The 13,819-nt window shown below is 33.9% G+C and overlaps 1 protein-coding gene across 1 annotated transcript; it reads left to right on the top strand.

Annotated features, from left to right (window-relative positions):
• Positions 1–1,994: 1,994 nt before the first annotated feature.
• Positions 1,995–13,819, top strand: LOC115973133 (TMV resistance protein N-like). The gene is made up of 14 exons (XM_031093378.1): positions 1,995–2,193; positions 2,333–2,954; positions 3,213–4,317; positions 4,423–5,850; positions 6,336–6,633; positions 7,732–7,849; positions 8,004–8,093; positions 8,725–8,762; positions 8,856–8,966; positions 10,795–10,918; positions 11,402–11,458; positions 11,648–11,745; positions 11,835–11,912; positions 13,265–13,819. Exons 3-5 carry the CDS (start codon positions 3,589–3,591, stop codon positions 6,384–6,386), a joined length of 2,208 nt encoding a protein of 735 aa, XP_030949238.1. The 5' UTR covers positions 1,995–2,193; positions 2,333–2,954; positions 3,213–3,588; the 3' UTR covers positions 6,387–6,633; positions 7,732–7,849; positions 8,004–8,093; positions 8,725–8,762; positions 8,856–8,966; positions 10,795–10,918; positions 11,402–11,458; positions 11,648–11,745; positions 11,835–11,912; positions 13,265–13,819.

The raw sequence follows: 13,819 nt of genomic DNA on the forward strand, positions 1-13,819 counted from the left end.
GGAGGGTTTTTTAATTTTTTTTAAATTTGTGGGATTGGCACCTACTATTCAATCTTGATTATAGAGTCCATGACTTACCATGAGGAGAATAATACTGGTTGTTTTTTGCTTTTGAGAAGCTTTCTGTCATTGGATGGTACAAACTACTTTCAACTATAATAAGAGTATATTATACATGATTTTTTTTGGCGAGCTCAGGGGGGGCAACAGCCCCCTCTCGCCCCCTTGACTCTGTCCTGTTTATGTGTAGTTTGATATTTTTTTTTTTTTTGCTAACCTGTGTAGTTTGATATTATTTTTTTAAAGATATATAAAAATATCATTTAACCGATTATCAAAAGAATAAAAGTAATGGTAATGAAAAAAAAAAAAAACCTTTTAAGTCGAAAACAATATAAAAACATAAAAAGAGCTTTTCCAGCTTGTCAAAAAAGTAAAGTAAAAAGAAAGGCACGTCTAATTAATGCTAATGCTCAATAATTGTGTTGACAAAAGCTATCTTTAATTCTTGGAGGTTACCTTGAACATGCATTACAATAATTTGCTTTCAAAGCTCAAGATATCTTCAATAATTTAAGATATCTGGAGCTTTGAAAGCAAATTATTTTAATGCAGGTTCAAGGGAACCTTAAGAATTAAGATAGCTTTTGTCAACACAAATATGACAATGGCTTTTACTTTTGCGCCATGATCCATTTATTTTACTTTGTCACTCTCAGATAATATTAATTAATAACATGGCTTTTTCTTTAGATTGTGGTACATACTACATTTTGATTGGAAATGGCCAATGGTGCATTTCACACAGCTCTTTCCACAAAAGTCATCATGTGGTGGTTCCCTCTTTCCAGCGAATTTCCACACTAACACTAATTTTTAATTTCAAAGCAATTGGCTTTCGGTGACCACTGAAACACCACGCCAAAGTAATGAAGGTTTCTTGAAAATTTAACTCTCTCTCTCTCTCTAGAGTTTTGATACAATAAGGAAAATTATTGAGTAGACTGCGCCAGGCCTCATAATGGGGTGGGCCCACGTTGGGGAGAAAGATTGGAAATTTCTTTACATATGCTTAATAATAAAAAACGGATAATTCTAGTGCTACAACTTGTAACACAATACGAGTTGTGGTTGGTGAAGGAGTGTCTCGACATAGACCCATCATTATCCCTCTACTAACCACAACTCACCACATGGGCAAGTTGTGGCACAAGTTTGCCTCAAGTTATGGCACCAATATTGGTTACATTGCTCATAAAGAACCTCAAAAGTTGTGCTTGTTCCTTCTTTGTCTATTTGTGAAGGCAAATTTTAGACACATCGAAAATTTCATCGAAGATTTCGTACACTTTGTCACAATTTTGTGTTGTGAATCTGTGATGGGCGCCAAGTGAGGTTTAGTTTCGGAACAATGCATGGAACACATAATTTTACACACTTTTAACCACAATTATTCATGTGATTAGTTGTAAGTAATAGAGGTATAGATCCACATAGACCTACCATCATACTTCTACCACATTGCGAGTTGTAATCAAAATTATGTGGTTTTGGCCACCGCAATACAAATATTGTGAAGTGGGTATTAAAATTTCAATTACTCTTTGAAATTAACACTATGTTTAAAGGGGAAAAAAGGAATAAGGGAATGGATTTGGAAAAATAAAACCAAAAAAAAAGAAAGAAAGAAAGAAAAGGGACAGAAAATACTCTTTGTGTATGAGTTTTGATGTAAAAATGAAAAGGCAGGAAAGAAAAGGATGGAAAAAAATAATGCTAAAAAATGATTTTATTATTATTTTATTTTTTGTAAATTATAAATTATTGATTCATTTGGAATAATTAAAAGTAATTTTACAAAATAACCAGAACTTTTTTTATATATATATTTTTACGAGGGTATAAGAGTAATCTTGCAAAAAGGTTAATCATTTCTTTATTTTTCTTTCAAATCCACAGCTTCCATCCATTTTCCAGTTCTCTACCGCCTCTCGTCCAGTACAACCAAACATAATGTAAAAGGTTCTAATGAGAAGAAGATGTGGCTAAACTTAAACCTGTAAACACATATCCCTAGACCATTTTGCCTTAACATGCCCAACACCTCCCTTGGGAAAAATACACCTGTTCCCCTTAGAGTTCTGAACAGTGTCACTTTAATTGCGGTTTCTCATATAGAACAAAAACAGAGAGGTAATGTTATAATGTATGACCCATCTGAAGAGGGGAGAGATTCAAAACATTGCATCAAATTTTTTTTCTTCTTTCATAAATTATTTTCTTTTCAATTTTTCTTCAGTTCTAATTGAATGTACTTTTTTTTTCCATGCAGATCTATTCCGTGATTCAATGGCTTCAAGCTCGTCATCTTGTTCTTCTTCTATTTTTTCTACCAGCCAATGGACGTATGATGCCTTCCTGAGTTTCAGTGGCGAGGACACCCGCATGCATCTATTCCGTGATTCAATGGCTTCAAGCTCGTCATCTTGTTCTTCTTCTATTTTTTCTACCAACCAATGGACGTATGATGTCTTCCTGAGTTTCAGTGGCGAGGACACCCGCAATACTGCTACAGACTTTATATATTTTGCTTTAAAACAGAAGGGCATTCATACTTTTAAGGAGGATGAAAAACTTAAGAAAGGAAAAGCTATTGAATCAGAGCTCTTCAAAGCAATAAAAGAATCCAGATTTGCTGTGGTCATTCTCTCAAAAAATTATACGTCTTCAACTTGGTGCTTAAACGAACTTGTAGAGATCATTGCCCGTGAAAAAATGGGAATGACAATTCTGCCTATTTTTTACAACGTGGATCCATCTGATGTGCGGAAACAAAAGGGAACTTTTGCGCAACCTTTTGATGAATATGAGAAACAATTTGAGGAGAAGGTGGGCACATGGAGAGATGCTTTGAAACATGCGGCCAATATTGCCGGATATCATGTAGATAATAGGTAATTTTATTTGATATATATTCAGCTGACCCACTTTTATATATGTTACTTCATTTAAACCATTAGCAGATCTATTTTTATTTAAAAAAATAAATAAATATTAAACCTTTTGCAGTTCTCAATTCTCATTCAATTTTGTCCTAGCCAATCAATTTACATGTATTTTTTTAGGTAAGCGGAATCCAACACCTAATATCTACCACATTTTTCATTGGACCTATTTATTGATCATCACATCTTGCTCTTTCTTCATTGCAGCCCTCTCTCAGACGTTGTCAAAAGCATCGTGCCATTGATATCACGTAACTCAAGTTGTACATTCTCAGAAGTTACCGAAGGCCTGGTAGGAATAGACTCTCGAGTGGTGGTGGAATTGGGGTCATGTTTAGCTTTAGGGTTAGACGATGATGTTTGCTTTATAGGGATTTGGGCAATGGGGGGAATGGGCAAGACAACCCTTGCTAGAGTTGCCTATAAGATGGTTTCTAAAAAATTTGAAGCTTGTTGTATTATTTATAATGTTAGGGAAAAATGTGAAACAGCTGGCGGTTTACTTTCACTACAAAAATATCTTATTTCTTAAATTTCAAAAGAAACAAATTTGAATATAGAAGATGTTTATGACGGAGTTCACATGATCAAGAAAAGGTTAAGTCATAAAAGGATTCTTCTTGTTCTTGATGATGTAGATGAATCAAACAAGTTAAAAATGTTAGTTAGGAAGAGTAATTGGTTTGGTCCGGGCAGTATAATTATCATAACAACAAGAAATAAGCAATTGTTAAAGGAATTTCCAGTAGATGAAATATATGAAGTTAAATCATTGAACTATAAAGATGCCCTTCGTCTTTTTTGTTCGAATGCATTTAAAAGAGAACCCATCCCAAATGAATATTTAGAACTGACCAAAGATTTTTTAGAATATGTTGGTGGTCTTTTTTTAGCTCTTGAAGTTTTGGGTTCTTCTTTGTTTGGAAAAAGTATCGATGAATGGAAAAATGGATTAGAGATGCTTAAAGAACATTTCGAGCCAGCTATTACCCGGGTACTAAAAGTAAGTTATGATGGACTCCAAGAGTCCATGCAAGAAATATTTAAAGATATTGCATGCTTCTTTAATCATGAGGATAGAGATCATGTAGTAAAAATACTAAATGAACTTGGCCGATATCCCCTTATTGGATTGAGCAATCTCATTGACAAATCTCTCTTGACAATTTCTGAAAATAATGTATTGTGTATGCATGATTTAGTAAGAGATATGTGTAGAAACATAGTTTATCAGAAGTCCCCTAATGAGCCTGGGAAGCGGAGTAGACTGTGGGATCATAAGGACATTAATCATGTGTTGAAAAAAAATACGGTAAGAATTTATTTACTTGAGTTCATACTATATCTTCTTATTCGTCAACAAAGTTGAAATATGAATAGTTATGATAATAATATATTTTTCATTTCATGAATTTAGGGAACAGAAGAAGTTCAAGCCATAGATTTCAAGGGAGCCAAGGATACAAGTATTTATCATGAAGAAAAAGAGGCTTGTTGGGGGTGGGTCCTAAGTGCTCTGCCTTGGGAAGGGCTTGCTCTATTGGTTACTCTTCGGGAATGGATCCAATGGACTCTATCTTCGCGAGGTTTCACATCATCAAAAAAACAAAAAGGGCCACTTTGGAACCCTAACACCTTTTTGAAGATGCCCAATATTAAATTTATGAGTGAAACAGCTATAGAGGAGCTGCCTTCATCAGTTGAATTTTTGATTGGCCTTACTTTATTGAATCTAAACTTTTGCAAAAATTTTGTGCTTCTTCCAAGCACCATTTGTAGCTTGAAGTCACTAGAAAGCATTTATCTTTGGAGATGCTCAAAATTTGACAAATTGCCACGAGACTTGGGGAATATCACAAGTCTAAAGGAGCTTGGTTTGAGTAGAACAGCTATAAAAGAGCCGCCTTCATCAATTGAATTTTTGATTGGCCTTACTTCATTGGATCTAACAAATTGCAAAAATTTTGTGCTTCTTCCAAGCACCGTTTGTAATTTGAAGTCACTAGAGATAATGTGTCTTTTTAGATGCCCAAAATTTGTCAACTTCCCAGAGAATTTTGGGAATCCCAAACATCTGGAATTGCTTAATTTTGAAGGAACAGCAATAGAAGTGTTGCCATCTGTTCGACGTTTGGCTGCCCTTAAGATTTTAATCCTAAAAGATTGCAAAATTCTTGTGTGTCTTCCAAGCACCATTTGTAATTTGAAGAGGGTACAGTATCTTGATCTTACTGGATGCTCAAAAATTGCGAACTTGCTGGAGAACCGGGGGAATATGGAAAGCCTAACCCATCTTCTTTTGGGTGGAACTGCTATAAAAGAGTTACCTTTCTCCACCATTCACCTTAAATGGGTCTATATAGTATCTTTCAAGGTATGTCAATTGTCATCATCTTCATTGACTTCTATGCCTACGATCACCTCAGCCGGGTTGATAGATCTCAGTGACTGCAACCTTTCGGCAATTCCAAGTGGTATTGTCCGCATCCTTTCGGCAATTCCAAGCGGTATTGACTGCAGAACGGGGATTTTGTGTGATTTATCTCTAAGGGGAAATGATTTCGTTTTCCTTCCTGAAAGCATCTCTCAATTATCTGGACTAAAACGTCTTTACTTGGATGGTTGCAAAAGCCTTCGATCCTTATCAAATATTCGGATTCCGTCAAAAGTTGATCTTATATGCGTAAACAATTGTACCTCACTGGAGAGACTGCCAGAACGCCCAGAACCACCAAATGATTTCTACTGGCTATCATCTGCATTTTATAATAAGGAATTCACTGTCCAGTGTTTCAACTGCTTCAAATTGGCTTACAATATTCAAAACTTCAGTAACATGTTTCAGGTATTTCTCTCTCTCTCTAATCTCTATGTGTGTTTTCTAAATATCACCTACTTGGGAAATTACGCTAATATTCTTCAGGTATCTATCTCTGTCTCTGTCTGTGTGTGTTGGGTTTTATTTATTTATTTATTTACCCCCAAGATCATGGTTTGTATATTTGAGGGACAAATTGGTAAAACACGTTATATTATTCCTGGAAGGGAAATTCCGAAATGTTTTGAAAAAGTGAACGTATGTGATACTTCAGTTGTCCCTTATCTTTCGACTTATAAAATAATAAAAAAAGTGAAGATACAATTGCCTGAGTGTGATGAGTGGAGGGGAATTGTTTTGTGCGTTCTTTTTTTACCCACCGAGCGTCATTATAGAAGCTCACTCGGCCAATACATTGGAGTGGATGGATGCCAAACGAGCTATTCCACATATGGACAGTACCGAACTTGGCTTAATATTACGTCAGAATCACATCACCTTTGGCTGCACAGTGTGTCCAAGAGCAATTTCCGCCTTCCGAAAACTCCTGGCTGCTCTATTGATAAGAAGGGATTCCATCAAGATCAAGTTGAGCTTGAAATAGTGACCGGGGGCTTTTTGGAGGTGGAGAAAATTGGGTTTCGTGTGATATAAAAGCAAGACATTGAAGATCCCAATTGAGATGTGAAATGGAGTATGATGACACTTTCTTCAGTTGGTGATGAAATCTAGGGTTTGAAGATCCCCATCAAAATAAGCGAAGCCCATGATGAGGATGATGGGGAATTCTTTTCTTCACTTCTTTTACCTGTGAGTTATCAACTTTCTTTCTACCATTATAAATCACTTTTCTTTTTTTGTGTGCTGCATATGTAATGCTCTGTTTCTTTTTTTTTGGCTAAGCATATGTAATGCTCTGTTAAACATCTACTAATATTCAAATGCATATTGAGATTTCTTGTCCCTCTGTAACGGTTTTTTTGTAATTCTTGTTACTGTCCGACGTATATAATAATGTTTTCTTTTTTCCTTACCGGCATTTGGGTCTGTGGTTCATGCTGAAGAAATTTACAAAAGACACCTTGCCTGCTTCAGATGTTGATTTTGCTCTATGATTTGCACACCTACGTATAATTGAAGTTAGAAAAACAAAAGTAATCAAAAAGTGAATTGAAGTTTGCAAAATATTTTATTTTTTTTCCTGTTTGGTAGTCAAAGAATGAGAAGTTAATAAATGGGTAACTATTCAATATTTATACTATTCACGTGTGAGGAGCTAATATTATCCCAAAATATTATATATATGCCAAGGGGTGGGATGCGGAAACTAGCAACCCCACAGCGAACATCCAAAACATGAACTACCCTGCAGAACGTAGATCAACTGTCTCACTGGTAGTCATACTTCTTAACCTGAATTTACCACAAAATTAAGTGAAGTTTAAATTGTGTTACTAAAAACAAGAAAACATTGAGCCTGACACAAAATTCAAAGTAATAAATACAAACACATATCATGACTCATGAGTCTTGTAATTCACTTTTTGACTGCAATAGAAAATTAAGAGAAGCGCGAGTAGGCTGCTTTTTATAATGTTTGTCACTTTGCTGCAGACATACACCTCATGTAGTCCAAATAAGCAAGTACATTTTTATTTGGATCACATGGGCAGACAATCTGAGCTCTTTTCATAAGAAATCTCAACTAAATAGTGTAGTTGAAGAGTGAGAATAATATTGTAGTTAAAGCTCTTATTCATTACTGTGTTGACAGACTTAAATTTTATAGGGTTAAAAAATGGTTAAAGAAGAATATATGTTATCTCTTTTAAAAGGTATCTATGTGATAACCAAGAAATTGCTTCTATGCTTTGTTGTAATGGTGTACTTTTATCTCTTGTTTGCCAGTTCCTCATGCGGGATTTGGATTGGGCTTTGAAAGGCTTGTGCAATTTGCTACAGGAATAGAGAATATAAGAGACACAATCCCTTTCCCTCAGACGCCTGGTTCAGCTGAATTTTAATGGTGAAGTTGTGCATTTTTTTTTTTTGTTCTCTTATTGTAGTCAACCACAGCATCATTTTTTTACCTGTCCTGCTCCTCATCTCCTTAAGTAAATTCAATTTGAATCACCTTCTCTGTTTAACACTTATGTGCATCAAAACTTCAAACTATATAGGAAGGCTACCAAAAACGAAAAAAGAAAAAAAGAAGGGGATTAATGGAGTTGGCCCCAATCGGTTGGGACCAATGCTTGGATTATCTTCTGGTCAGTGTTGCCTAATCTGAAAAATGTTGATAATTGTGAAGTGATCATATATTTATTTGGAAGTTATAAATAAAAATTGTATTTTTGTATGACATTCATCTGAAACTCATTGAGTTCTTGTGTGTCATAATATCATTTCTTTGTTTTCAAATCTTTTGCATCACTGAATAATTACTTGAATGCTTCTTATTCTTTTCTTAGGATTTACTTTCAATTTGTTGTGGATGCAGAAATGCATCAATTCTTTGAAAACAAGAGAATCGATCTCTTTGAAGGGGGCACCAAAGAATATAAATAATGCCTTGCTACATCTTTTTCACCAATGTGCTAGTTTTCACTGATGTGTCTACTACTCTTGTCAGCCTTTCATGCTAAAATTAGAGTTAATTATGAGTTTATATTTTCATACAACCTTATGGCTCATGCATTTTTGTTGTAATGCTTGGATGATTAAGGATACCTGATAAACACACGTCTATTTGGTTGTGGATTTGTCAAAGAATTTTGTCTAATAGAAAATATTATAGTAGTTTCTGTATATAATGAAAAGATACCAGATTCATATACATCCCAGTGAAGTTGGTTTGGGTAGCTACTTTAGTGATTGAGTTTGATGTAATGCATATTACAGATGAAGTTACCATGGATGGCTGCTGTCTGTTGGCGCAAGTAACTATTCAAAACCCTTAGAACTTGGCCAATTTGATGGCTTTAATCTTTGTGGACGCTATATTGATGATTTTATAATTTTTTATTTTTGAGAATTCTTTGTATGCGATGGAGTGAGTGCACAATAGCAATACCTGGAGCATTGGGGTGGAGACAGTAGGGTTCCGTTTGTTAAACAAGCAAGACATCAAAGAGACATAGAATGTGAGGAATCCAGTCAAGGAGATTTTTTTTTTTTTTTTCTCTTCTTTTACCTGTGAGTTATCATCTTCTTCCTACCATTATATAATCTAGTTGTTTCCTTCCTTTTTTTTTTTCTTTTTTTTTTTCCCTGGACATTTACTAACATGTCTTTTTCTGTTAAACTTCTACTACTATACAAATGCATATTGAGATTTCTTATTTCTCTGTTAACGGTTTGTTGTAATTCTTGTTTTTCTTTTTCTCCAACAGTCCGACATATATAATAATGTTTTCTTTTTTCCTTATTGGCATTTGGGACTATGATTCATGTTGATTTACAAAAGGCACCTATCTCGGCTCCTTAGATGTTGATTTTGCTCTATGATTTGCACACTTACATGTAATTGAAGTTAGATAAAGAAAAGTAATGAAAAAGTGAATTGATGTTTGCAAAACTTTTTTTCTGTTTGGTAATCAAAGAATGAGAAGTGAATAAATATTACAATTTTTTAATGGTATTTTGTTATAATTTGTACAATGAATATGCCGTATTTAGCACACACCAACACTTCCTTTGGGTTTTCATCATATCATCTTTTGGTGCAAAGGACATGTGTTTGTATATCCCAGCGGATAGTATGCAGAAACTAGCAACCCCACAACCAGCATCCATAATGTGAACTATCCTGCAGACAGATCAACTGTCTCACTGGTAGACATATTTCTCAACCTGTCATGACATGTCATGACTCATGAGGCTTGTAATTCAGTAGAGTTTAAATGTTTGCGGTATATGGTTTTAACTCTTAATAGGCCTTGTTAAAAGGTGAGCTATTGCGTTTCGCTCATGTTTGTTGTATCAACTATAGATTCACTGTCACTCACAGTGAGACATTAAGTCTTATACATAGATGTTATATATTATAATGTAGGACAGAGGTTCTGGATCTACACCCCATTTAAGCTATTTCCAATTCCAATACCGAACATCCTTTAAAACTCAGTAAATAATATGCTTAAGGACTTATGCAGTGTTAAGATCTAGATATAATTAAAATTTGCCTATAACCTTGGGTGTTTAATGTCTTGCTAGCATCGTGTAAGTGTACACGTTTTTCACCCATGTGCTAGTTTTCGCTAATGTGTCTACTACTCTTGGCTGTCTTTCATGCTAAAATAAGAGTTAATTATGGGATTAAATAGTCATACAAACCTATGGCTCATGCATTTTTGTCGTAATTCTTGGATACCTGATAAAGACATTTCTATTTGGTTGTGGATTTGTCCTGGAATTTTGTCTAATAGAAATAGTTAAAATAGTCTGTATCAGCTGAAAAGATGCCCGCTTCATATGCCTCACAGTGAAGTTGGTTTGGGTAGCTACTTTAGTGGTTGTGTTTGATGTAATGTATGTTACAGATGAAGTTATCGTGGATGGCTGCTATTTGCTGGTGCAAGTAACTCTTTAAAACCCTAAGTACTTAGCCAAATTGATGGCTTTAATGATATTTTGATGATTTTATAGTTTTTTTAATTTTTATTTTTGAGAATTCTTTTATGCAATTTAGCGAGTGCACAAACACACACATGATAAGTTAAGATAGAAATGATAATATGAAAAAACCACTCTCATTGACATCGTGAAATCAGTGTCACAGTAGTATTGTGTCTAAAGTATCTTTGTTAACATCTACCTTTTTTATGGTTCAGAAATTGTAAATTGCTGCTTCTAAAGTAACCAATTCATACCTTTAAGTTTAATCTGGAATCATGCCCTATGTTTGATATATTTCATATCAATATATGTTGCTTCAAGTACTTTATAGTTTTTATGTTAAATGTTTCTCAGTTATGAAGTATATTTAATGCTAAGGCAGTTGCTATATGCATGCTGCCATGACAAATCAACAGCTAACAGATAGTGGAAACCGGATGATGGACAAGACTGATCAAGCCATTGGAGGTCATAAAAGGTTGGATTATCTCTCATGATCATTTTGTGAGGAAATTAGTTTTATTTATTTTGGTGAGTTGAAAAGGGATAAGTTTCGTAGGCTATTTTGAAGTGTGATCATTATTTCCTCTCATTCTTCTCTATTTCCTTATAGAAGGTTACAGGTGGAATCGTATCTTGTATTTCTAAAACGTACTAGTTTTTTTTAGCTCTGCCTTGAACATCACTTGCACTAGTTTGCATCAAGACCTGAACAATTATGGAATGTTTATTTTGAAGTGTGATCATTATTTCCTTTCATTCTTCTCTATTTCCTTGTAGAAGGTTATAGGTGGAATTGTATCTTGTATGTCTAAAACTTACTAGTCTTTTTAGCTCTGCCTTGAGTATCACTTGCACTATTTTGTATCAAGACCTGAACATAAAAGTAGTTTTACTGTTCAAAAAAGTATGGAATCATCGCAAAAGAAAAATAAATTTAGTATCTCCTTGTTTGTGGTAGACTGTTCAAGACACCATCAACGTTGGAACAGAAACTGCAGCTGCACTCAAGGATCAGGTGTGTAATTTGTCAGCTTTTAAAAAATTGGATTTCACAGCAGTTTAATATTTCACATTGAATTAAAAACTCTGTCTCTCTCTGTCTCTCTCTCTCTCTCTCCCCTACTGTTTCTCTCTTGTTTCGTTTAATCTTTCAAAAAATTTCAATGGCATGGAAACTAAAGAAATCAATTATATTTATGTTTAGACTGAACAAATGAGTCAGGCTGTTAAGTGTTAATGAGCTGGACTATCCATTTCTCGATCAAGAAAGCTTCTCAACTTGTGAAGGAACTTGGTAGGCAGGTCAATCTCTGAAATTATCTTCCTCCTGTTCTTGTCATATATTGACTATTAGTTGTTAATTGTTTTACTTACCTCATTTATTTCTTTAGGTTGCAACTGATAGGTGTATTATGGCATTACTCTTCCTAATTATTGCCATTGGAGTCATAGCTATCATTATTGTAAAGGTAAGATAGCTTATCATCCATTTTCTTTGCCATTAACAAAATTTAATTTTCTAAATACTTGATTTTGCTTTTGCCATCTGATTACAAATTGGAACCAAATCCTTGACATCCCTTTATTATACAGATGTAGCTTCAAAATTATGAATACTAGGCCTTTTTCTTCTTCTTCTTCTTCTTCTTCTTTTGGCTGTGGAGTTTCTCAGGCCTATTGTTTTTAAATGTATATAACTGTATATGGTATTGCATAATCTTGTTTTATGCTTTAAGTGGACCTTTTATAAATAAGTTGATCTCAGATTGACCTTGTTTGGTTAACCCTTATTTGCTTAAAAGTTGCAGGAAGATACTTTTATAATGCCAAATGTTGTAGTTAAACGTAGTGATTCTTAGTGATTTTTTGCTTACCTTAATAAAAAATAAAAGAATCTAATTCAGTATATCCTCTTTTTTTCTTTTTTTTTTTATTTTTTTTTTATTATTATTAAATAATAATAACTTCACTAAAAAAAGAAAAATAAAAAAAGAAGACAAACACAAGTGCATGAGTGAGTAAAAGAGTTAATCTAATAGTTGTCACATTTTCATGTCCATTGGTAATGCGCTGATTGCAACTTGATGTTTCCATTACTATTTTTCCGTATTTCAAATTTTGTGTTAATCATATGTTAACTATCTAATCCACATATTCATGTTTTGTATATAAGTTTAAATGTAGAAAACATAACTTTAAATTTAAACACTTTATAATTAGATAGTTATAATTCTTTGATAATCTCGATATTTTGCAACCATAAAAGGTATAAGGAGATCTTGTAATCCAACAATTGATTCATCAAAATGCTTTTGCAATAAAAGTTTTGGAGTTGTATAACATTACATCCAGTTATATCATGTGTAATTTAAACCTAACCCATAAAGATATTATACAAAATTTATTTTAAAAAAACATAAATATGTATAAATAAACCCAAGAGAGGGATATCATATACTTGAACTAGTCATCAGAATCTATAACCAAACAATGCTCCACCAATTACTTTAATGATGGAAAACATTCAGTTCCAAATTAGTTTAGAGCTATATTCCTTTAACCTACTTTGTGGCAATTAAAACCATCCACATATAGTTTTGATCATATGACTTTTTGAACGAGTTATGTGACTTTGTTTAAATAATACATATATCAACTTACTAAGGTTTTTTTTTTTTTTTGCGAAGTTGTTCATCAAAAAAATAAGTGTTTTTGCGAAATTGTTGTGCTAATAATCTAATACTATTCTTAATTCCAATCCAATTTGACCGGTCGATCAGATTGTCAAAACTATGGGTTTAATAAGAATTTTATCTTTTAGGAGGGACAATCATGGCACGGGGATTGAGGTCCCTATTGAGGTGGAAAAAAGGATGCATATTTATTACATTCGGAACAGAGGGTTTGGTAACAGATTTAATGTGTTGGGTGATGACAATCATGGCACTCCGAATGACTTAACGCAATGACCCAGAAATCAAGAAGGCATGTGACTCATACAGTGATCATTTTGGACAGTTCATCAAACTGATATTCTATGGCATCCAAAAGGTATCATGATTATGCATGAACAGCAAAACAGTCTCTTATTAATTTGTCGTTGAACTTGGGATTATTACTACAAATTTTCAACTTGAGTCAAAGGGATGTCCTAATTATTGCATTGGAGATCTTAAACCGAAATCTCAAATTGTATTTAGGAGCAGTACTAGTAGAAGTTGGCTGTACAAAGTCAAAGCTTGTGTGCTTGCATTTATAGTTACTTGATGTGAAGAGTGTGGAAGGAAGAAAAGAAGAAAAATGTGTGAAATAAAAGGAAAGGCCATTCGGCCATGGGTCTCCAGTTTCTACATGACCACATTCATTTTTTTCTAAA

The sequence above is a fragment of the Quercus lobata genome, unplaced genomic scaffold, assembly GCF_001633185.2.
Source record: "Quercus lobata isolate SW786 unplaced genomic scaffold, ValleyOak3.0 Primary Assembly Scq3eQI_12, whole genome shotgun sequence".
NCBI lineage: Eukaryota > Viridiplantae > Streptophyta > Magnoliopsida > Fagales > Fagaceae > Quercus > Quercus lobata.

What these genes read in the sequence shown, in the direction of transcription:
- LOC115973133 (XM_031093378.1), top strand. Translation starts at nt 3,589, where the DNA reads ATGATCAAGAAAAGGTTAAGTCATAAAAGGATTCTTCTTGTTCTTGAT. An exon ending in ATGTGTTGAAAAAAAATACG is followed by an intron (nt 4,318 to 4,422) that starts GTAAGAATTTAT and finishes TCATGAATTTAG; the next exon opens with GGAACAGAAGAAGTTCAAGC. An exon ending in ACTTCAGTAACATGTTTCAG is followed by an intron (nt 5,851 to 6,335) that starts GTATTTCTCTCT and finishes TTGGCTGCACAG; the next exon opens with TGTGTCCAAGAGCAATTTCC.